We start from the raw sequence: 24691 nt of genomic DNA on the forward strand, positions 1-24691 counted from the left end.
ATTAATACTAAAAAAGGTAATAAGCCTAATATAAATAAATTATTTATTATAATTTTAAGAATTAAAGCTAATAAGCTTAAAAAAATAATAAAAAAGCTATTATTATAAAAAATATTAATAAGAAAAAAAATATATTATTAAAAGTTAAAAATATTAAAAAAGTTAATAAACTTAATAAAATAATTAAAAAAATAAAAAAAAAAAAAGAAATAAAAGGAAAAATTAAAAAAAATATTATAAAGCTAATTAATAAAAAGTAGCTTTATATTATAGTTTTCCCCTTTATTATAAAGGGATTCTTTTATTAATAATATTTCTTAGTAATATACTTATTAAAGTAATAAAAAAAACTAAAGTTAAAAAAAAAAAAATAAATAATAAGCTATTAAAGCTTTATATATAGCTAGCTAACTTTTAGTTTTAGCTTTTTATAGCTATAAATTAATTAGCTTAAATATAAAAAATCTAAAATTATATTAAAAATAAAAGTTTAGAATTATTTTATTATAATATAATAAAATTAAATACTAAAAATAAAATTCTATTTACTTTAAATACTTATAAGTATTAAGTAATAAATAATTTAAGTATAATAAATATTTTTAAAAAAAGTAATTAGTTTACTTTTAAGTTAAGTAAAAAGTTTTTAAATCTAGGTTTTTTTATACTTTTTATATTTTTTAATAAAATTACCTTAATAAATATTAATATTTTTTTAGGTATTTTATAAGTTTTTATATATTTTTTTTATATTTATAATTTTTTTACTTAATAAAATATTAATATATTTTATTTTTTATTTTTATATTTAAAATTTATTTTATTTTATATTTTTTATTATTTAAAACTTTAATATTTTTTTTTATTAATATATTATTTAATACTTTTTTAAAAAGTAAAATATATATTATAAAATAATTTTTTATAGTTTTTAATAATAAAAGTTTATAATTATTTATTAATATTTATTTTTTAATAATAAATAATTTTAATTTTTTATAATTTAATTTATTATTTAATTATATTATTTTAATATTTTATTAAAATAAATAAATTATATTTTTTTTCTTAAAAATTAATTTTTTTAATTTTTTATAATTATAATATTATATTATTTTATTTTATATAAATTTTAATTTATATTATATTTTTTTATATAATTTTTTTAATTTATTTACTTATAATATTATTTATTTTACTTATAGTTTTTTATATTATATTTAAAATACTTTAAAATTAAATTTATAATTAATATAAGCTAGTATTTACTTTATTAATTCTAATATTAAATTATTATAAGCTAATTATATTATAAGTAATTATTTAATTTAATTATTTTATTAATAATTAATATAATATTATAAATATTATTTAAGTATTTAATTTAATTTTTTTATTTATTTATTTATTTATAAATAATATATAATACTTAACTTATAATTTATTTTAAGTTATATTATAAGTATTTATTAAAACTTAAAAGTAAATATATTTTTTTTATTTAATATAATTTTTTTTAATAACTTATAATTACTTATTATTATTTATAAAAATATATATATAAGTTTTTTTATATTATTTATTTTCTTATATAATAAAAAGTATTTATACTTTATAAGTTTATTTATAATTATAAATATATTATTATATTTTATATTAAGCCTTTTATAATAAGAGGGAAAACTATAATATAAAGCTACTTTTTATTAATTAGCTTTATAATATTCTTCTTAATTCTCCCTCTTATTTCTTTTTTTTTTTTATTTTTTTAGTTATTTTATTAAGTTTATTAACTTTTTTAATATTTTTAGCTTTTAATAATATATTTTTTTTCTTATTAATATTCTTTATAATAATAGTTTTTTTATTATTTTTTTAAGCTTATTAGCTTTAATCCTTAAAATTATAATAAATAATTTACTTATATTAGGCTTATTACCTTTTTTAGTACTAATTATAGTTATAATAAGATTATTAACTACTAATTAAGTCTAATATTAATAAATACTTTAGGGAGTAATATAAAGCCAGAAACTTATAAGTAGCTACTTTATAAAGTAATTTATTTAAATTAGGTATATAAAGGTAAAATAAGGTAATTATAAGGAAAATAATAGGCTTTATAAAAATTAGAATTTTATTAATTTATATTATATTAAATTACTTTAAGTTTTTTAGGGTATAACTTATATAATTATAAATTATTATTATTATTATATATATTTTTAATATATAAAGTTATAAGCTTTTACTAGTATATAAAGTTATAAATTACCTTTTAAGCTAGTAAATTTAATATATTATAATATATATATATAATATTTTTTTAATTATATATTATTATTTAATTAGCTAGGTATAGCTATTAATTATATTACTAGTAGGTTCTAGTAATTAACTAGCCTTTTTTTTATTTTTTTATTATAATTTAATATTTTATATTAATTATTAGTTTTTTTAATATTAATAGCTTTATAATATAATTAAAAGCTATTAATTTTTATAATTATATTAATATTAGTAATAATTATAATTTTTTATATAGCTTATATTATAAAGCTTTACTTTTTTTATATTATATATATTTATTAATAATTTTTTTAATTATCTTTTTAATTTCTTAAAAATTATATTATTATTATATTTTATTTAATATTTTATAAATTTCTTAATATTTATAAATTAAATATTTATATATTTTTTTAATATATTTTTCTTATAATTTTAAATATATTTAGGTTTTTTTATAATACTTTAAAATAATTTTAGGTTTTATAAAATATTTTTTTAGTATATTTATAAACCTAACTTTTTTTTTTACTTATTATTAGATTTTCTTATATATTAAGTTTTTATTTTATATTTTTAATATAATATTTAATTATTTTTATTAAAAATTATTATTTATATTAATTTTAAGAAATTATTTTATTATTATAAGTATTTTTATATTATAATTATTTTTTTAATTTAAAGTATTTATTTATTTATTTTTAAATTTTTTTTAATAAATAATTTTATAATTAAATTCTAAAAAATATATAATTTATTAAATTTATTATTTATTTAATTATTATATTATTATAAAGTAAAAAATATTTTTATAATTAATATATACTTTAATTTTATATTTATTTTTTATAAAATAATATTTAAATTTCTTAAAAGTATTAATAATTATTAAGAATTTTTTATTATAAATAAAATAATTAAGTTTTATTTTATAAAGTTTTTTTAAGTAAAATATAATAAAATATAATTTATTATTATTATTTTTTTATTTAATTTATACTTTTAAAATAAAATTTAATAAATTAATTTTTAATTTTATTTTTTTTTTAAATTAAAAATTCTTAAAATAAATTTAAATATAATAAGTTTTTTAATTTTATTAAAAGTATATTATATTTTATTATTTTAATTTTATTATTTATTTTTTTTAATAAATTTATTTAAAAGTATTATAATTTTATTATAACTTTTAATAAATTTTTTATAATAATTTATAAAGCTTTTAAAGTTTTATATATTTTTAATATTTTTTAATATTAATTAGTTTTTTATTATTTTAATTTTAATTTCTTTTATTTATATTTTATTTAATTATATTATATATTTTAAAAAGTTTATTTTTTATATATAAAATTTATATTTTATTAATTTAAGTAATAATTTAATATTTTATAATATTTTTAATATTATATATATATATTTTTTATAATTCTTTAAGGTTTTTAAAAAAATTAATATATTATTAAAATATATTATTATAAAATTATTTAAATATTTTTATAATATATTATTAATTATTTTTTAAAATATTATTAATATATTAATAAGTTTTATTAATATTATTAAGAATTTAAATAATTTAAATTTTATTTTAAAAGTTATTATTTATTTATAATTTTTTTTTATTTAAATTAAATTATATACTTTTTTTAAGTTTATTATAATAAATTAATTTATATTATATAATTAATTTTATAATTTTAATATTAATAATAATAATATTTTATTTTTCATAATAATTATATTTAATTATTAATAATTTATTATTAATTATAATTTTTTATTTTTCTTTAAAATAAATATAATTAAGTATTTAGCTTTTAATATTAATACTTTAATATAGCTTTTTATTAATATTTTATTAATATATTTTTATAATATTTTAAGTTTTTTTATATTTAAGTTATAAATTTTATAAAATATTATTAATTTTTTATTTATTAATTTAATTTTATAATTTTATTAATTATATTTAAATAATTTAATTTTTAATTTTTTTATAAATAATATTTTATATTTTTAATATTTTTTAAAAATATTTTTAAGTTTTTTTTTTATTATTAAGCTTTTATTATTTTTATTATTTTTATTTTTATTTTTTTTTTAAGTTTTTTATTTATATTTATAAGGTTTTTTTTTAAAGTAATAATAATTTTTTAGATTTTAGCTTTTATTTTTTTATTACTTATTATTATTTATATTTTAATTTATAATATTATTAAAATTATTATAATAAATTTAATTATTTTTTTTTTATATTTATTATTTTTATATTATTTATTTATTATTATTAGTTTTTAAATAATTTACTTAAAAAAATTTTTTTTTTAAAATTTTATTTATAAGCTAAATTATAATAAAATTTTATTTTTTTTTTAAATTTTATTAATTTTATTAACTTAAAGTTTTATTTTACTTTAATTAGCTTATTTTTTAGTTAATTAATAAGTTATTTTCTTATAATTATAAGTACTTTAATATTAAGTTATATTTTAATATATTTATAATATTAAGTTAAATTACTTTTAAATAATTTTAAATTTATATTTTAAAATAATTAATTTTTTAATTAATAATTTTATTATTATAAATAAAAAGTTTTTTTTTAATATTAATTAACTTATATAATATTTTTTTATATTTTTATAATAATTAATAATAATTAATAATTTTAAGTAAAATATAATTATTTATTATATTATTATTTATAAGTATATAAATATAATATTTTATAATTTTAATATTTAATATTATTTTATTATTTTATTTATTTTAAATTATATTAAAAGTTATTAATATTTTTTTTTATATTAACTTATAATTTTTTTATAAATAATATATTTTATTTTTTAAGTTTTTTAAAATAAATTTTTTTATAATTTATTATTTTATTTTTTAGTATTATTTTATAAATATAGTTTTATTTTATAAGTATTTAAAGTAAAACTTATTATTAAATATTTAATATAAGTAATTATAAATTTAATTATTTATTTTTTTATATTTTTTATATTTTAAATTATTATAATTTATTATATATTTTTTATTATATTTAAAATTAAACTTTTATTTATATTATTACTTATTTAGCTTTTATTTATTATAATATATTAATTTTATAATTCTTTTAAAATTTTTTTATTTAAATATATTTAATACTTATTATATTTATTTATATATTATTAATATTTTATATTATTATTTATATTATTTTTTAATTTTATTTATTATATATTTTAAGTAATTTAATAATAAGTATATTATATAATTTTTTATTTTATATTAAAATAATTTAAATAATAATTTTTTTTATATATATATTAATATTATTATTTATTTTTTATATATATATATATAATTAATATATATTTAATTTATATATATTTATAAAATTTATATAAGCTTAATATTTAATAAGTATATTTAAATTAAATTTTAAAATTATTATTTAATTATTATTAATTATTTTTACTTTTTATTTTAAAAGTTTTTATTTAAAATATAATATTTTAATTAAATATTTTTTTATTTTAATTAAAAATATATTTAATTATATTTTAATTATAAAATATATTTAATATATTATAAATATATATAATACTTATATTAATTATATATAATTTTTATATTTTAATAAAAATCTAAAATTATTTTTTTTTTTAAGTATTATAATATTAAGTTTTTTAATATTATAATAATATTTATTATAATAATAAAAATTATAAAATATTTTTTTATTAATATAAAAAAATATTATTATATAATTTACTTTTATATAATTATTAATTTTATTAATATTTTTTTCTTATTTTATTTATTTTTAAATACTTTTAAAATATTTAAAATTATATTATTATTATTAATATTTATTTTTTTTATTTTATTTTTTAATTTATTAAAAAAAGTAAAAATTTATATATTTTATTTTTTTTTATATTATTATTTTTTTTAAATTTTTTTTATTTTTATTTATTATTATATTTAATTAAAAATTTTTTAATATAAATTTTTATTTAAATATTTTAATAATTTTAATTTATAAAATTCTTTTTATTTTATTATTATAAAAGTTTTTTTTTTATTAATTATTTATTTAGGGTTTTTATATTAATTATTTAGCTATTTATAGCTTATTTTTTATAAAATTTATAAGTTTTTTTCTTAGTTTTTTTAGCTTTTTTAAAAATTATTTTTTTTCTTATTTATTATTTATATAAATATAATAATTATTATTATAATAAAAAATTTAATTAAAATTTTTATATTTTACTTTTAATTTAATAACTTTAATTTTTTATTAATTAATAAAATTAAGTTATTTTTTATTTTTTTTTAATATTTACTTTTATTTTTTTATAGGTTTTTTATATTTATTAATAAAATATCTTAGTTTTTTATAATTATAATATTTCTTTTCCTTTTTATTATTTTTTTTAATAATATTAAGCTTCTCTCTATAATAAAAGGGAAAACTATAATATAAAGCTACTTTTTATTCACTAACTTTATAGTATTTTTCTTAATTTTTCTTTTTATTTTTTTTTTTTTTTTACTTTTTTAATTATTTTATTAAGTTTTTTAATTTTTTTAGTATTTTTAGCTTTTAATAATATATTTCTTTTCTTATTAATATTTTTTATAATAATAGCTTTTTTATTACTCTTTTAAGCTTATTAGCTTTAATCCCTAAAGTTATAATAAGTAATTTACTTATATTAGGCTTATTACCTTTTTTAGTACTAGTTATAATTATAATAAGGTTATTAATTACTAACTAAGTCTGATATTAGTAAGCTGTAGTACTTCAGGAAGTAATATAAAGCTAAAGACCTATAAGTAGCTGCTTTATAAAGCAATTTACTTAAATTAATATAGTATATAAAAGCAAAATAAGGTGATTATAAGGAAAATAATAGGTTTTATAAAAGTTAAAACTTTATTAATTTATATTATATTAGATTACTCTAAGTTTTTTAGGGTATAACTTATATAATTATAAATTATTATTATTATTATATATATTTTTAATATATAAACTTATAAGCTTTTATTAGTATATAAAGTTATAAATCACCTTTTAAGCTAGTAAATTTAATATATTATAATACGTATATATAATATTTTTAAAATTATATATTACTATTAAATTAGCTAGGTATAGCTATTAATTATATTATTAGTAGGTCCTGGTAATTAACTAGCCTTTTTTTTTATTTTTTTATAATAATTTAATAATATTAAGCTTTATTTATTTAAAGTTAAAAGTATAATTATAAATAATAAGTTTTTTTTATTTTTTCTTTTAATTAGCTTATTATTTTTTTTTATAAGATTTTAAGTTTTTTTTTTATTACTTTTATATATATTATTAATATTATTTATTATTAATTTAAATTATTATTATTATATAATTTAAGAAGTTATTTAATATATTTTTTTTATATAGTTTATTCTTAATTTCTTTTTTTAATTTTTTAAAGAAAACTAATATAAATAGCTTATTTTTTTAGTTTAATATTAAAATAACTTATTTAAAATATATTATATAATCTAATATAAATCTTTTTTATTTAAGTTAATTTATATAAATAATTATAGTTTTTACTTTATTAATTAATTTAAATATTTTTTTAATTACTTTTTTAAATTTTTTATAATTAATAAATATTTTTTTTATTTTATTTTTTTAATTATTTTTTATATTAATAAAATAATTTTATATAATTAATTTAAATTATATAAATATAATACTTATTATATATTTTTTAATATATAATATTTTTACTTATATATTAATTAACTTATTTAAGTAAAATTAATAATATATTTTAAGCTAAGTTAAGAATTTTTAAAGTATTTTTAAGTTATTATTATAAAATTCTAATATTTTAAGCTTAATAATTTCTTTTAAGTTTTTTTATCTTAATATAAATATTTAATATTTAAAGCTAAGTTATTTAACCTATTAATATAATTATATAAGTTTATTTATAATATTTTAAAGTTTAAAACTTTAAGGCTTTTAAAGTATTAATAATATAATTACTTTAAATAAAATAAATATTATAAATATTATTTTAATAATTATTAAATATTACTTAAAATAATATAATAATTATTTAAATAAAAGCTTTTAATATATAATAACTAAAATTTCTAAGAAATAAACTAGTTATAATTTATATTAATAAAATAATTAAAATAATTAATCTAAGTAATTAATTATTATATTAATAATAAGTTATAAATTATAATTAAGTAATTAAAATTAAAAAGTTATAAATAAAGCTTATTTAATATAATAATTTATATTAAAAGCTAAAAAGCTAAAATTTATTTATAAAGTAAAATTAAGGGTTTTTATATATTATAATAAATTACTTCTTTTATTATAATATTTTCTTTTAGATTATTATTATAATTATAATTTTACTTATATAAATTATAGTTTTTTTTATAATTTAAATATAATAATTACTTTAATTATTAATTTATTATCTGTTTTATTTATACTATTTTATAGCTTATATAACTGGCTTAACTTGCAGCTTGCTTCTTGTATACAACTGGGTCGTAACAGTAATGCCTAATATATCTGACTCGTAATGCCCAGCGTACTTGACTCGTAATACCTAGCGTATCTGACTCGTAATACCTAGCGTATTTAACTTATAATACCTAGCGTATTTAACTTATAATACCTAGCGTATTTGACTTATAATGCCTAATATATCTGACTCGTAATGCCTAATATATCTGACTCGTAATACCTAGTATATCTGACTCGTAATACCTAGCGTATCTGACTTATAATACCTAGCGTATTTGACTCGTAATACCTAGGTATTTAAGGCCGGAATATCCTCCCTATTAAACTTCTTTTGTATTCTTTACTTTTTCCTCTTTTTGCCCTTATTAAATTCAGCTACCCTATCGAACTACTATATAAAATACACAGAAAACATGAAGAGTACTCTCGTTTTCGCTGGTTTTATTAGCCTGGCTATTGCAGGGCCTGTTACCAACTGCCAAAATACATCCATAAACTCGACATTAGTGGATGGGTTTCAGAAGTGGGAAGAAGACGTACGAGCTTGTCGCAAAAAGAAAGCAGGCGCCGACCGCGAGCATTGTTGGATAGCAGCTGCACAGCCCTGCTTTAATAAAGTCGATGATGTGTTTATAGAATGTCGAAAGTCAGGCACGCCCATAAAGCAATGTATAGAAGAGGGCGATAGAGGGAACAGTAAATGCGGAGCACTGTGGGATGACATTTTAATTGGAGAGAGCGGTCTTAAGCCAGAAGGGGAGCAATAAGTTAGCAATTCCTTGAATGCCCTACTATACTACAAGAATATACTAGCTCTGGATAGAATCCACATCTATTTTTTAACACGTTACAATTTAAGCCCTGAAAGTTTAGCCATGTGTGACATCAGTAGGCGGGGCCAGCTGGCAGGTTATTTGTTAACAGCTGATAAAGTGGGCCCTTTTTTTTTCCGCGATAAAAATCGAGGAGCCTGCCTGGACTGATAAGGTAATACAAGGCAAATAAAAAAGATATAAACCCTGGTAAAAAGTATTAATCTTTCTATAGAAATTATATAAATCTTTTAGTACCTTTTACTCTACTTTATATACTGCTGATTTTTATACAGGCACCTTATTAGGCCTTCAGCCCCTGTAGGCTCTGTCAGAAGTCACTAGTGGCTAATCTTACAGGGGTTTGATTGTACAGTGACGGAGTGAGTCATATAGACAAGGACAAATAAACTTCCTGGGCTCTCAATCAGGCGACTAATACATGGGCACCCTAGAAATACTGGGGCACCCTACAATACATGAGTCATACAAGCTTTGAAAGCAGTTGCAAGATATACTCTGGCAGCATATTAGCCCTAAAACCGATAACGAGTAATTTGTGGCTCCTTGTCTGTCTGCTTTAAATTGGGGGACCTGGATATCAATTGACCCAGCATGTGGTAATTCCCCTTCACATCAAGGTAGTTGTAGTACAAGCATCTAAAGAAGATAGAAAATCGTCCAATATTATATTGTGCTTGTTTTCTAGCTATGCAATTTTAACAAATACTGGGTCTCCTACCTAAAGAACTACAGTACCAACCATGGAATAAATGCTCAGCTTTTCCCTCTCGTCTATCTAGCTAACAACAATCGGTCACTCTCAAACCAGACTTCAACGCTTTGCCGTTTTCCAACCCTCCCATCTCGCAAAGTCCCCCGTGTCCAAATCGAATAGGTCTAGCATGCGGCCTACGCTCTGGTCGACCAAGTCATCCACCGATGAGGCCCGAATATAGTATGCCGGGACGGGAGGGAAAATAATAGCGCCCGCATTAGACACTTCTAACATGTTGCGCAGATGAATACTGCTCAGTGGGGTTTCTCGAGCGACCAAGACGAGCCTTCGTCGCTCTTTAAGCATCACGTCGGCGGTGCGAGAGATGAGATCGTCACAGAAGCCGGTATTTATTGCAGCCAGTGTTTTCATGCTACAAGGAACGATTATCATTCCGTCTGCTTTAAAGGATCCGCTTGAAATTGGGGCTGCCATGTCGTGAATCGAGTGGGTATGGTCTGCCAGGGCCTTGACATTCGAGGGATGGTAGTCGGTTTCGTACTTGATAGTTGCCTCGGCCCACTGGCTCATAACCAGATGCGTTTTCACGTTCAACTTGCGCAAAGCGATGAGAGCCTTGATGCCCAGGGTTGCCCCCGTCGCCCCGGTTATTGCGACGACGATCCGCTTGCACCTCTGAGATGACGGCTGTTGCTCGGGCGGATTTTGTGTGGCTTTTGTTGACGGCATTGCTGCCATCACGGTTGGGGCTTCCGCCGGTAGATGGGCGACCAAAGTTGAGAGCTTGTGGGTGCTGGCACTGGGAGAATAGAGTACAGGCCTTTGGTGGTGATACTAGATCGGCACTAGCCTTGGAGCTTTTGCTTCGTCTGAATGTGTCTTAATGTGATTGGCTGGTTGACTTTCGATTGTTTTATGATGAGAGAGATGATTCTTGAGAATCTTTGCAACTCGGCCCAACCTTATATCTGCTTACGCGGCACAAGTAAAACCGTCGGACTACCTGAAAAATTACCAACCGAAACTGTACAGCCGCCAGCCAGACACCGTGCGCATCGATCCTACCAGACTTGGCTAGATTGTTCATATGCAATGACAAAAAGGGAATGGAGATGGCTTCTGTGGGAACCTCCGAGGCCCCGAACCCGAGGCTCCGAGCCCAGGGCCCCCGAACCTTGGGCGAAAGGCCTCGGGCGATCTGCCGTACTAGACTGACGACAGTCATACCCACCGCGCCAGGCGTGCTGCCTTATCGACATCTCGGGCCCTTCAGTATGCTCGATGACCTTCTCTACGGTGGCTGGAGACGGTGTAGAGTAGAGAAAGACCCGACTTGATGACCTCGGTCTCCAAATACGTGGCAAGCATTCAATCCGGATTCCCCCAGGTCGACTGCACCCCAGGGATATTTAAGCCACGCACTCGGGCCATTCTTCTTCGAGCTGTGGACGCACAACCTACATACAGCCTGTTGTATAACATACACATCGATTCCATAAAAGCACCACAACACCACTTAAAGGTGCACATTCACCGTGAAACGTCTTGATGGCCGCCGACCCGCCTTACCTCTGCTTTCGGGCCTTTGTCGATGCCCTCAAGGCCGACAATGACCTTGTCGAGATTGACACCCCGGTCGACCCCCATCTCGAGGCCGCCGCCATCACTCGTCGTGTCTGCGACACTAATGACAAGGCACCGTTATTCAACAATGTCATTGGCTCGCAAAACGGTCTGTTCCGTATCCTCGGTGCTCCTGGCTCGCTGAGAAAGTCTCCCAAGGAGCGTTACGGCAGGCTGGCACGCCACCTGGGCCTTGCTCCAACGGCATCGATGCGGGACATCCTCGATAAGATGCTGTCCGCGAGCGATATACCCCCGATCCCCCCGCAGGTTATACCCACCGGGCCCTGCAAGGAAAATTTCCTGGATGAGAGCCAGATCGACCTGACCAAGCTTCCTGCACCTCTGATCCACCAGGCCGATGGCGGCAAGTACATCCAGACCTACGGCATGCACATCGTGCAGTCTCCGGACGGGTCGTGGACCAACTGGTCCATTGCCCGTGCCATGGTCTCGGACGAAAAGCATCTTACCGGGCTCGTCTCTGAGCCGCAGCATATCTGGCAAATTCACCAGATGTGGAAGAAACAAGGCCGCGATGTGCCATGGGCTCTTGCCTTTGGTGTTCCTCCAGCAGCCATCATGGCCTCGAGCATGCCAATTCCAGACGGCGTCACCGAGGCCGACTACGTGGGCGCCATGACCGGCTCGGCTTTGCAGCTTGTCAAGTGTGATACCAACAACCTGCTTGTTCCGGCAACTTCCGAGATTGTCTTTGAAGGCACCTTGTCCATTACCGAACAGGGTGTCGAGGGACCATTTGGTGAGATGCACGGCTATGTCTTCCCTCACGATGCCCACGTTGGGCCCAAGTACCATGTCAAGCGCATTACGTATCGCAACAATCCCATTCTGCCCATGTCAAACTGCGGACGACTGACTGATGAGACTGTGAGTTGATATTGTCGTCCTGGTCATTACAAAGGCCGGCCGTTAACACAGAACACCAGCATACCCTCATCGGCTCTCTCGCCGCGGCCGAGATCCGCAAAATCTGCCAGCAAAAGGGCCTTCCCGTCACCGACGCGTTCGCACCGTTCGAGTCGCAGGTGACCTGGGTCGCCCTGCGCATCGACACGGCTCGACTGCGTGAGATGAAAACCACGCCAGCCGAGTTTAGAAAGAAGGTCGGTGACGTCGTCTTCAGCCACAAGGCTGGCGTCACCATCCACCGCCTCGTTCTGGTGGGCGATGACATTGACGTATATCAAGGCAAGGACGTCATGTGGGCCTTTTCCACCCGCTGCCGCCCAAACATGGACGAGACTTTCTTCGAGGACGTCGCCGGATTCGCACTTATCCCGTACATGTCTCATGGCAATGGTCCGCCGGCTCGGGGAGGCAAGGCCGTCTCCGATGCCCTCCTTCCATGCGAGTATACCACGGGTCGAGATTGGCAAGCGGCTGACTTTGAGAACTCGTATCCGGAGCCGCTCAAGCAGAAGATCTTGGCCAGCTGGACCGAGTTGGGATTCCAGGACGACTAAGTGCGCAGTAGAAGAATGCAATTCTTTCGGTTTAGTAATATACAAAGCCGAGGGATCAAGTCGCTCATTGAACAAAATAGCTAGTATTATACCGCTACCCGGCAGGTAGTAATATTCTAGTAAGATCATTGATATTTAAAACAAATATTATGTAGTTATAACATCAGCTCACGTGACCGCCGGCAAACACCCGGCAAAGGGGGGCCGCTAATCTCGGGTGGCAAGCCTTTTGAAGTCTGGTAGTAGGACTCGACCGTTGGCCAGTACAAGTCCCATCTCAAATTTATCATCTCAGATGTCGACGGTGCATTTTGATGAAAACGGCCTTTTTGAGACCAGACGACGCCACATAACGGCCACTAAGAGCAGCCAGCGGCATTCTCGGCGACATGAGTGCCGTTACTGCGAACAATGAAGAGGCGGACCGGGTGCTCCGCCAAAAGCGCCAGGCGCGAGGGCCCTCTGCTTGTTATCCGTGCAAGAAACGCAAAGTCAGGTGTGACGGAAGCGTGCCCTGCCAGACCTGTCGAAAGCGACAGCACCCACAGATCTGCACGTATCATCTCTCCATGCACCCGCAGCGTGCGTCGGTGGCGGCACCGGTTCAAGATGAGACTGCTCGCTCGGCCTTGCCTGTCTGTCCGGGAGAAGCGGGGAAGGTGAGTTGTGAGCCGTCATCTCTACCTGATGAGGCGTCCAAAAACTACGTGTACTCTGGAGACAATTCCTTCGTCTCTATTTTGGGATCGAGGGCGTCCGGGGCCAACGACTCGGTGGCTGGTGAGCTTACTTCGGTCCTGGGTCTCCAGAACACTTTCAACATATATCCGTTTATGGATTCCAAAACGCCCCATGATAGATGGAAGTTGTTGCTGGCTGTGCTACCACAGAGAGCAGAAGTCTTGAAGTATACTCCAATCTGCTGGCAGCAACGGACATTGTCACTAACGAAACCAGATTCTTTCACTGCTATCGGGCTACAGCATATCCATTCAACCCAATCATAGTAGATATTGACCAATTTGAGTCAGAATTATGCACATATCTAAGTACTCACGCTGCTGGCGAATTACATGACCCAGGCAAGATCTCTGACCGCTGGGCCACCAACAAGTCCATTGGCTATATAAGTCTTTTGCTGGCCACTTTAGCGGCAGGATCACATTATTCGGATGTCGAATATCCCCACCGCCAGGAGCTCTCTATAGACTTTGGTAGGACAAAAAATAATCGACCCACATGATGTTCTGCTAATAGTGTTGCAGCCAGTCGGTATTTCAAGCCCTTCGCTTAGCCAACTTCCTCTTCCGACCATCGCTAGACACCATTCAAGCCCTTCTCATCTTGGGGAATACCTTGCAAAATATGGGTCAATCCGATTCCGCCTGGGCAATGCTCGGCACAACGGTTCGGCTGGCCCAAGCGATGGGGCTGCACGCCCAACGAAACACAGTTCGCTGGCCCGAGTGCATTAGGACAAGGGCAAGGGCGCTCTGGTAAGTTGCTCCATGAAGAGAGAGGCTAATATCTCCTTTGTCCAACTTATCCACCATGTAGGATTGGTTGATAGCTGATAGAAGACACGCAGGTCGACAATTGTGTGGCAGGATAGCCTCCTCTCTCTTTGCTATGACCGCCCGCCGATCGTGTCAGTAACTGAATGGCCACTGGACGATTCCTTCTTTCAACGACAAAATCTGTCGTACACGGAAATTATGCATTTTATCTGTCGACTGAATCTCGACATAATGCGGCCTGAAACTCTTGCCGTTGCAGAGGTCAACCGAGCCATCGAAGGCTTGCAACAGTTTGATGGTGTTTACCAACGGGGCCAGCCTTATCTTCGGGCCTGGGAAAACTGCACGACGATCCAGCAGCATCTCGAGCACCTCGCATTAAGAATGCATTCGTCCTTCTTCATTTCCGTCCTGTGCCGCCCAGCTATAAAGACATCGCCGGCACAACCACCGCTTCCGCACACCGACATTCTTCGTACTCGTGCCAAGGCGAGCTTGATAGATGCGTCGAAAGCATTCCTGGACTTCCAGGCCCTAAGCGTTATCCCACTACGAAGCTGGTCAATGGTTCACACTGTTCTGAGCTCGACCTTGCTACTTTGCGCCTGGGAAGAGACCCGTAACGATCCCGAATGCCGTGGCCTACAACAAAGAGTAATCGACGTCTTCTCGTTATCAGACTCTACCGCCGGCGATGGTGCTTTGTTGTCAGACAATAACCGGGAATGGCTGTCTGCTCGCCACATTCGGGCTTTGGTTAAGCTGCGAAATGCATTGGACCAAGAAGAAGGTATTAGCACCACGGGTAATGAGAACTGGGCTGGACTCGGAGCCAACGCTATATCTCCCCTTGGGACTGTGTGCGTCTTCTTTGTCGTTTGTTTATTCGTGTCTCAAGTTGTGCTAATATTCTAAGTAGACCTGATGGATATTTGGATATGCTGGATCCTGCAGCCATATCGCCCGTCGCCTATCTCAACTCAGTGCTTAATGGTATGTTTTATATTTCTCTGCTACATAGTTACCAAACCTAAATTAACGCATTGCCATAGTTTCTCTCTTTGACTTTTCTTAGAATGATAGCTTTCTGTACCATCACAGAGTAGAGAGCTTGCTGCCCGCTGTCACGGGCTACCGGACGTAGTCCGATTTACATAAATTAAATTCATTTCGCTTGAGTTAATACACGTAACTGTTTAATCGAAACTTTAAACTCAGAGAATAGATTCTGAACGCTCCCAGATATAGGTCCACAGCATCTGCGATCACATGGATGAGGCCCGGGATTACAATTTGGTACAAGGCAATTTTTCAACCTGTGTCTTCTGGACTCAGTCCTCCCCAGCCTAGATGGCTCGCGTCCCTACATAGTCTAAAATTGGATAGTAGACCTGAATCTGCATGATCTAGGTTGTTCTTACTCGAGTCTGTAGTCCAGAAATCCGTTCAGATCGCACAGGAATGGATTGCAGTACAGACTTTAGGTGACCCGAGTCAGCATAATCGAGCCTGCGACTAAACCTGGTGCATTTGATTGGTGCTTTCAACCCGCCGAGTTGCAGGTGTCGTCTGTTACACAAGGGCTACGGTCACGAGACCTAGGGCAAAGTCCCTCACCGACTTCTTATATTTAAAGACGTCCTTGGCGACCGACGCCTTGAGGAAAACCAAGGACCTTTGATACCAAAGACTGTTATTAGATGAATTGAGTCATATTTCCCCAAGCATTTAGCTCTTGTCACATAGACAGCTCATTCCACGAACTACCCAGCTCCCTTATCAGTTTACCGGCGCCGGTAGCTGTGTGTGACAAGGGAAGGGTTACTAGTCTTGGAAGGTTGGGTTAAAAGTTCAATTTAATAAGCAACTTTGAAGTATCAAAGATGCTCGGTTTCCTAAGAGACTTGAGAGATCAGATGCCTCTATAACTACAAGAAGTCGATGAGCCCAACCGGCCTGAGGCAACCCTTGCAAAAAACAGTGAAATATGAAAATGAGAGTGTAAAGACGGCTTGAGTTTCAAGTTGACTGGTCAGCCTGCCCTGGTATCTAGCCGTCACGGGTCCGCAAGCCGCTTGAATTATCCTGTCAGCTAGGCAGAAACCACAAGCAGGCGACCTCGGTCTACTATCTCTAGTTTTCTCTGCCTAGGTGCAGTGCCAACGTAATTCCCGTCCTTGTAGTAAATTTCTTTTCCAACACCCCCTCAGGTATCATGTCGGCATCACCATTTGCTCTTAGAGCCTCCTCTAGCGTGCAAAACCCTGTTCGCTCAAACCCCAGTGACTGGTACATGCCAAGTGTGGCCAAGTTGTCAGGCTTCACCATGCACCGGACTGTAATCGTCGGGGCCACCCCACCACGCGAGACGACAAAGGCGCACGCTGCCTTGCAGAGTCGCTTACCGAGGCCCTTTCCCCTATGGCTCGGCAGATTGTACAAACTGAGCATCTGCCCTTTCTCCTCTTCTTCATCCGGCGCTGCCGGCGGCTGTCCCGACTCTGAAAGGTGGAATTCCTCGGCGGAGAGAGGCCCGCGCAAGGTAACCTGGGCAACCCATTCGCTTTCGCCCTCTAAGGTAGCTACGCATACAAACGTTTCCTTTCTCGGGTATTGAAGGCGTGAAACCCAGACGTCGTCGGGAAATTGAGACTCGGTCTCGTACGTTGAAGAAAAGGAATGAGGAGACTGCTTGAGCGCTTCAAGGCGCAGCCTTTTGTATTGGGCTGCTAGCGATGGCAAGTTGGGGTCCGACGGATCAACTCGAACAAATTGATATTCCATGGTGAAAGAATCTGATGCCCCGTCAACACGAGGACAGAGCCGTCAATTTATGCTTTGGTCGCATCGGTCTGGTATGGTTTGTCATTTCAAGGACGGTTGCGCGTGTTCCGACGCTTCGGCCGAAATAAGTGGGTCATTATTGAGCCATGGGGCCGAGCCGCGGACCAAAGCGAATGCTTGTCCGGGCGATGGCATATTAGTGTCAATATAAGAATCGGCAAAGTCGAACTCGTCTTTACGGGCATAAAGACGGACTCTGCATATTTCGTGGGCCAGAGTCTGGTTCAGCGTCGTCTATCTTACATCATTTACGCCCTCCCTTTCTCTATAAAAGAGCATGACGCCAGCCCAAATGGTTCAACATTGCGGCCATGGCAAAAACGTCGCTACGGACCAAGACCTCGGAAGCAACAATTGTGCCTTGCATGCACGACATGGAACTGTGCGTCGTATGAAGCAAACTTTTAGCCAACTTCTTGGCCGAGATGCAACAGATACCAGTGACTCTGGACCTGCCCCAGATGGAGGCATCAGGGCGTGGATAACCGGTGAGAATATACATTGGAAAATAGTGCTAAGTGCGCTCGTGGCTTTATTCTCTAGGCTAACTAGTACGGCATACCAAGTCCTCTGCTCGCACTTTGTGGTTATGAATACGTGGGGGTTTGCCAATTCTTTCGGGGCCTTCCAGGCCTATTTTGTCGAGACACTCGGTCGTAAACCCTTCGATATTTCCTGGATAGGCTCCATGCAAGTATTCCGGCTCTTCTTCCTGGGCACCTTCACTGGTCGTCTGACGGACTGGGGATACTTTCGCCCCCTACTCCTCCTCGGAACAGCATCGACTCTCGTTGGGCTATTTGCCTCATCATTTTGTTGCCGATACTGGCAATTTTTCCTCGCGCTGGGGGTTACTGTAGGTATCGGCAACGGTTGTCTGTTCTGCCCCATGCTTACAGTCCTGTCTACGTATTTTGACAAGAGAAGAGCTACTGCCATTGGCATCGCGGCTTGCGGCTCAGCTACGGGTGGCCTAATATATCCCACTGTAATCCGCCAGCTGCTCCCTTCCCTTGGATTCCCATGGCTCATGCGAGTAATCGGCTTTATCCAGCTTGTATTACTTATCATGGTGAATATCTGGCTGCGCCCTCGGATCGCACCTCGGAGACCTGGCCCTCTGCTGGACTGGATGGCGTTGAAAGAGACATCATATGTATTTTACACCATAGCATCATTTTTTGCAAGTACCTTCCCTGTACAAGTCAGCGCAGTCGGAATCCACCTCCTAACTTTTATATCCCACTTGCAGTGCCTTCTTAGCCTCTACTTTTCCTTATTCTTCGTTGCTTCCTTCTCCCGTACGGACGTCAACCCGGCATTTTCCTATGCAAAATCGTTGAATTTACTCTTGCTCCTCAATGGAATCAGTATCATTGGCCGCCTGGGGCTGAACTGCCTAGCGGACAGGGTAGGCACAATCAATCTATTCATCCCCGTTGCTGCATGTACAAGTATTCTCTTGTTTTGCTGGCCAGCTGTCCACGACGTCAGTGGTATCTATGCCTGGACTGGTGTATGTGGCGTTGCAACTGGTGGCCTTCAGAGTTTGTTTCCTGCCGCCCTGAGTTCCCTGACGCTGGATATGAGTAAGTTGGGTATTCGAATGGGCATGGTGTTCTCCGTTGTCAGCTTCGCTAGCTTGGTTGGCCCTCCAGTTGGTGGCCAGTTGATCAGCATGATGAATGGTGAATATTTGGCCGCGCAGCTTTTTGCAGGCTCGTCGATGCTGTTGTGCACGGCGTTTCTAATCGCTGCCCGGCATGTGAGCTTGAGGGTTCAAAGATTGGGCAACGGTAACCGGAGCGAAGTCTCACCTCCTTCCCGTTAACTCATGGCTCACCAATGAGTCGGGATAACCAGCCTAGTCCATAGATTGGGTCATCTAATCGATCGTCTGTCAGATGCTCTATCTGATATCCGCATCTCCTCCGTCGGCTCCCTGCAACAAACTGTCAAAGAAGACATTCACGCCTTCCAAGACCCAATTATTTGTGTCAAGAGCCATGCTTGATTGTCCGGCATGCTGCTGTTGCATGCGTGCATGGGCAGTGCCTGAAAAGGATGAGTGAAATTGGTGACGCTGTGTTGGCTGGGGATCCGTTGCGTTCGGTGCCATAGCGACTGTATTATGAACGAGTGGATCGAGAGCTGAGCCATCGGCAGAGCCAAGTATTCTTGCCGAGTTGCTGTTTGATGGCGCCTCCGTTATTGGGCTGCTGTGTTGCGGCTGCCGCTCGTCGTCACGGTCAGTAGAGACCTGCGGCCAGCCCGAAATGGCTGGCTCCCTAGAGATGCGCCCCTCGCGAGCTATTTTGATGGTTCCGAAGTGTGGAAGATGGATGTACAATACGGAGGTGTCATTACTGAAGCATGCATGCGGAGCTTCTGTGCCAAAGCTACCCTCGGTCAGACTCAGCCGAGACGGAGAAACGCTCTCGGCTGCATCGACACTCTGTGTGCTATACGTACATCCCTCCGCAGCGTGGCCTTCGACTGCGAGCAGTTGGGCCAAAAGGTGTGCTGCTTTGTGGGGAAGGGGATCGGTATTAAGCTCGGTGACGCGTTGCATAATGTCAATAACTTGTTCCACCATGGCAAGATCGCTGGAACGCTGATGAGCTATGAAGCTATGGCCGTCATGCTGATTGGCGTTAATGTGAGCCAAGATGAGGGTCATGGCTGCCGTGAGGGTGAAGAAGTCTATAGATTGACAGCACAAGGCAAGCAAGTTGGAGGAGCGAAGGGCAATGAAGCGGGTCAGCATCTCACGGCTGGAGGTGACCGAGGTGACCCTGTTGTAGACGTACTTGGGATCCAGCGAGGCGCGAAGCATGTATGGTAGATGTAATTGGTTCAACAGGCCGTAGTGCAGCAGCTGGTTGATGAGTCGGAGCGTCTCCGAGAAGACGTCGCGACATTCGCAGCTTGCGAGGTTGGCCAAGTTTGGGGGCAGCCACCACCGGGGCGGCATGGATTGTGCCAACCGTTGGATGTCGAGGTCGATTTCTCGTGTTGTGGTCACGTCGTGGGACGTGGTTAGGCCTCGCTGGTTGCGGTCGAGAATGCGAGAAGCTATTACACAATGCATCCGCTCGAGACGTCCCATGGGAGTATCGCTGGCCAGAGCCGACTCGCTTGCAAAGCTATCGTCGGGGGAGCTCTGAGGCAGGCCGAGCATCAGACATAGGTACCGATCCATGCTTATAATGCGGAACCAGATGAATTGTGGCATCGCCGTGGTGGCAGGATCGAGCGTGGTTGGGGTCTGAGCATTGGCGTTCAGCCCTATCAGTTGGGAAAATGCCACGGCACGGCGGAAGGTCAGCCATGCTCGCCTCAAGTTGCCACTATTTGCCTGGAATGAGCCCTCCAGCAACAGACACTCTATTCCTTCCACAGAGAGCATAAGATGGTCATTGGCAGTAACGAGACTGGAGGCGGTGTTGAACAGTCGTTCCATCATAGCGGACGGAGACTCTGAGAGCCTGCAGGCTGGATCCTGGAAGTCGGAGTGGACATGTTGAAGAGACGCGGCAAGCATGAGCATATGGCGAGCAAGAAGAACGGGATGAGCGCTGGGCGCGGGCAAGGTTGCTAGGTTTGCGGCCGGCTCATAGTCCTCGCGGGTCAGCTCAGAATGTGGCCGAATTAGCATCTGATGCAAGAAGACTGCGAAGCCTTTGCGGTGCTGACAAACGATGCGGCAATCCTCGGCCGAGGGGAGCGCTGCGTAGAGAAGAGCTGATATCTGTCCAAGCCTGGGCGTGTAAGAGGCATCGGGGACGGGAGTCGGGGGATGACAGTCTGTCGTCTGGAAAGCTGGCTCCGAACTGTGAGTTGCACGTACACCGCGATTTCCACAAGAGGCCTAGCAAAGAGAAGAAGAAAAAAGTTAGACTGCAGCGTTCACTGCTCACCCGTGACGCGAGACGAACCGGTGGCGTGACCTGCAAAGATGAACAGGCCGTAGAACCGGCCATGTCCAAACTTGAATGGGCCGCGGCAGGACTACGACGCAAAACAGAAACGTTCTGGACGAGCCGCCCTAGCAGTCCCTCGACTCTCTCCATGCGCTCTGCCATTTCTGCGTGTTTATCGGCTGGTCGGGGGAATTCGTCCGGGACTGGGCCATCTTGGCTGACACAATGAGCACCCCGGCGCTTGCACCCAAGACACGCATCCCCTTCCTCGGAGCATGGAACGCAACGGACCTTGCGCCGCTTGCACTCCCAACAGCTTCTCGTGCCTTTTCGAAGCGTTCGCTTCCCTGGCCTGTCGGCCTCGGGCGCGCGGGACGGGGGCCGGACGTTGATGACGTCCATGCTGCAGGCGATCCACGGAGGTATGGCTTTTATTGTTGGATGACAACTCCGTCGCGTCGAGGGACAGAAGAGGAATCGGCGCAGGGTCGATTGATGCCCGGATGGATGAAAGTGGCTGAATTATTCCGCCGAGATGGCGGAAGCGCCATGGCCCCAGTGCCATGAATTAGTCTGGTCCAGTCCCTTCGGACTTAACGGCCCGCCGTCACTTGTCACCGTTTGAAGCTTGAACCAGACGCTATTATCACGTTACCGGCTATGGGGCCGAGCGCGCAGGATTTACGCAGGAAGGAATTGATATTTCCTAAATCCGCCCACGGTCTTTATATCAATTCACCCCGCCTGATGCGAATACATCTATACTTGCATCATCCAGCCTTATAACGCTTGGGATGCCCATCCTTGGAAGCAAGAGCAAGTAAGCAGCCATCATGCCTCTCAATGTTCCCGCCGCCCACCGTTTTCTTGACCTTCTTAGTCTAAAAGGCAAGGTAGTCGTTGTCACCGGCGCCTCTGGTCCTCAGGGTATCGGTATTGAGGCGGCCCGAGGCTGTGCAGAAATGGGCGCCAATATCGCCATGACTTACACGTCGCGAAAGGAAGAAGCCGATGCCAACATCGCCAACCTTGTAACCAACCACGACGTTGAAGCTAAAGTATGCCGCTGCGATATATCCGACTATGCCAGTGTCGAGCAGCTTATCCGTCATGTCATATGGGACTTTGGCAAAGTTGACGCTTTCTTTGCAAATGCCGGAGCTGTCCATCACAGCACCATGCTTGATGCTTCCAAACAAGACTGGGACAGAATCATCAACCTTAACCTCAACGGCACGGCCTACTGTGCGCAAGTCATTGGGCCCCACTTTCGAAAGCAGGGTCATGGCTCCTTTGTGATTAATGCCAGCATCGCCCATCGAATTTGGAAGCTATAGTGTCGCCAAGGCAGGCTGTATACACCTGGCCAAAACTCTGGCCAACGAGTGGCGGGGGTTTGCAAGGGTCAATAGTATCTCACCAGGGTACATTGATACAGGCCTGGCAGGAGGCATTGGAAATAATATCCTCGATGTTTGGAACAGCATGATTCCCATGGGGCGCTGAGCGGATCCCAAGGAGCCAATTGAAGGGTGCCTTTGTTTACCTCGTCAGCGATGCTAGCTCTTACACCACTGGGGCGGATATTCTCCTCGATGGAGGGTATTGTGTCCGGTAGCTGGAGGCATATTCTCGAGTCAAATTGGGGCTAAGAGCCCATTCATCCTGCAGTGATGTCAGAGGGCCATCGTGGTTATAGAGCGAGCCCCCAACGATAAGATACCGAGCACAGCAACAGGGGGGGACTTACTAACGAGTCAAGAGGTGGGTATATAATATTTATGCAAAGCTTTATTATCAGCAGATATTTATGCGCTTTAAGTAAGAGGTGGGTATATAATATTTATGCTAATCTTTGATATAAGCAGATATTTATGCGCTTTAAATAAAGCCTTGCTAGTATAAAACGTTAATTTTACGTATATACTAAAGCCTCTTGCATAACAGGCTATAATATTAGAGAATACTAGATAGTCACGCCACTATTATAGGCTGCATAAAAACGACCCAGACTAATCCCCAATATTAATATATCTAGCGTTATCGGATTGGCCGGTCCTGAGTCATTAAAGAGGGGCGGGTTATAGTTATTACTTATACTTGATAGTCGGCTAAATCTTTCCCTTAGTGCCTATTTTTTCTTATATATAGCCCTATTAGTGTCCCCGGGATTGAAGGATTAGCAGCTTCTCCTCAGGAAAACTAAAAGAATAAACCTGCACTCTTTCAATCTATATAACCTATTCAAGTTCGCATATTACTATCGATTTACTTCAAGTTATCACGCTACTATGTTCTCTACTACTATGTTCTCTTTATTCTTGCTAAGTACCGCCGCGGGGGTCAACGCAATGCTCGGCGGCGAAGTTCGCGGCATCCAAATTAACGATAAAGAATACATTTGCGCGCGTAATTGTGCCTATCGGAATATCTTCCTTACTGATGATAGACATTTTTGCCCCAGGGAAGAAGTTGTCACTTCAAAGCTCTACGAAAATCAAATCTGGGACTACGACTGCAAAAGAACTCCACTACCATCCTATATTAAACAGAGTCCGCGTGGGGGAAACGAACCAGAAGAGTGCGAAGTTAAACAACTTAAAAAATTTGATGGGGAGCTATTGTGCTACGGTAACAGGATAGTTGGTGGCAAAGATGGGAAGATGGTATCGTGGAAGGAGATAGAAAAGGAGCTCCAATCCGCCAAGTCAGAGGGCGGGCAGGGCACTTCTGAGAACAACAAGCCTGCACCACCAAAGCCAACGCCATCAGCCACACCTGAGCAAATTGAGTGTATTAATAAAACTTTCACTAAGTTTTACGCCTGCAAGGACAAGACTTGCAGAGACAATGCTCTGAAGGAGGTGGACGAGTGTACAGCAAGACCAGCCACACTTACTTATG

General features: G+C 35.0%; 6 protein-coding genes across 6 annotated transcripts; 3 read left to right on the forward strand and 3 right to left on the reverse strand.

Annotated features, from left to right (window-relative positions):
- Positions 1–10489: 10489 nt before the first annotated feature.
- On the reverse strand, positions 10490–11122 carry PAD1_0 (Flavin prenyltransferase PAD1; the record flags this gene model as incomplete). Its single annotated transcript, XM_014683908.1, has 1 exon — positions 10490–11122. The coding sequence occupies one exon, from the start codon at positions 11120–11122 to the stop codon at positions 10490–10492; it is 633 nt and encodes a 210-aa protein (XP_014539394.1).
- An 819-nt stretch (positions 11123–11941) lies between these two features.
- On the forward strand, positions 11942–13503 carry fdc1_0 (Ferulic acid decarboxylase 1; the record flags this gene model as incomplete). The annotated part of the gene is made up of 2 exons (XM_014683909.1): positions 11942–12907; positions 12967–13503. 2 exons carry the CDS (start codon positions 11942–11944, stop codon positions 13501–13503), a joined length of 1503 nt encoding a protein of 500 aa, XP_014539395.1.
- Positions 13504–13892: 389 nt separating this feature from the next.
- Positions 13893–16095, forward strand: G6M90_00g052020 (uncharacterized protein; the record flags this gene model as incomplete). Its single annotated transcript, XM_014683910.1, has 6 exons — positions 13893–14410; positions 14461–14717; positions 14798–14999; positions 15092–15880; positions 15940–16013; positions 16073–16095. The coding sequence occupies 6 exons, from the start codon at positions 13893–13895 to the stop codon at positions 16093–16095; spliced, it is 1863 nt and encodes a 620-aa protein (XP_014539396.1).
- Positions 16096–17153: 1058 nt separating this feature from the next.
- On the reverse strand, positions 17154–17804 carry G6M90_00g052030 (uncharacterized protein; the record flags this gene model as incomplete). The annotated part of the gene is made up of 1 exon (XM_014683911.1): positions 17154–17804. The coding sequence occupies one exon, from the start codon at positions 17802–17804 to the stop codon at positions 17154–17156; it is 651 nt and encodes a 216-aa protein (XP_014539397.1).
- Positions 17805–19773: 1969 nt separating this feature from the next.
- On the reverse strand, positions 19774–22189 carry Dhc4 (Dehydrocurvularin biosynthesis regulator; the record flags this gene model as incomplete). Its single annotated transcript, XM_066130525.1, has 2 exons — positions 19774–21735; positions 21803–22189. 2 exons carry the CDS (start codon positions 22187–22189, stop codon positions 19774–19776), a joined length of 2349 nt encoding a protein of 782 aa, XP_065986440.1.
- A 431-nt stretch (positions 22190–22620) lies between these two features.
- lxr1_1 (NADP-dependent mannitol dehydrogenase) lies at positions 22621–23124 on the forward strand (the record flags this gene model as incomplete). The annotated part of the gene is made up of 1 exon (XM_014683913.1): positions 22621–23124. The coding sequence occupies one exon, from the start codon at positions 22621–22623 to the stop codon at positions 23122–23124; it is 504 nt and encodes a 167-aa protein (XP_014539399.1).
- Positions 23125–24691: the final 1567 nt, after the last annotated feature.

This window comes from Metarhizium brunneum, chromosome 2 (genome assembly GCF_013426205.1).
Source record: "Metarhizium brunneum chromosome 2, complete sequence".
Lineage (NCBI taxonomy): Eukaryota > Fungi > Ascomycota > Sordariomycetes > Hypocreales > Clavicipitaceae > Metarhizium > Metarhizium brunneum.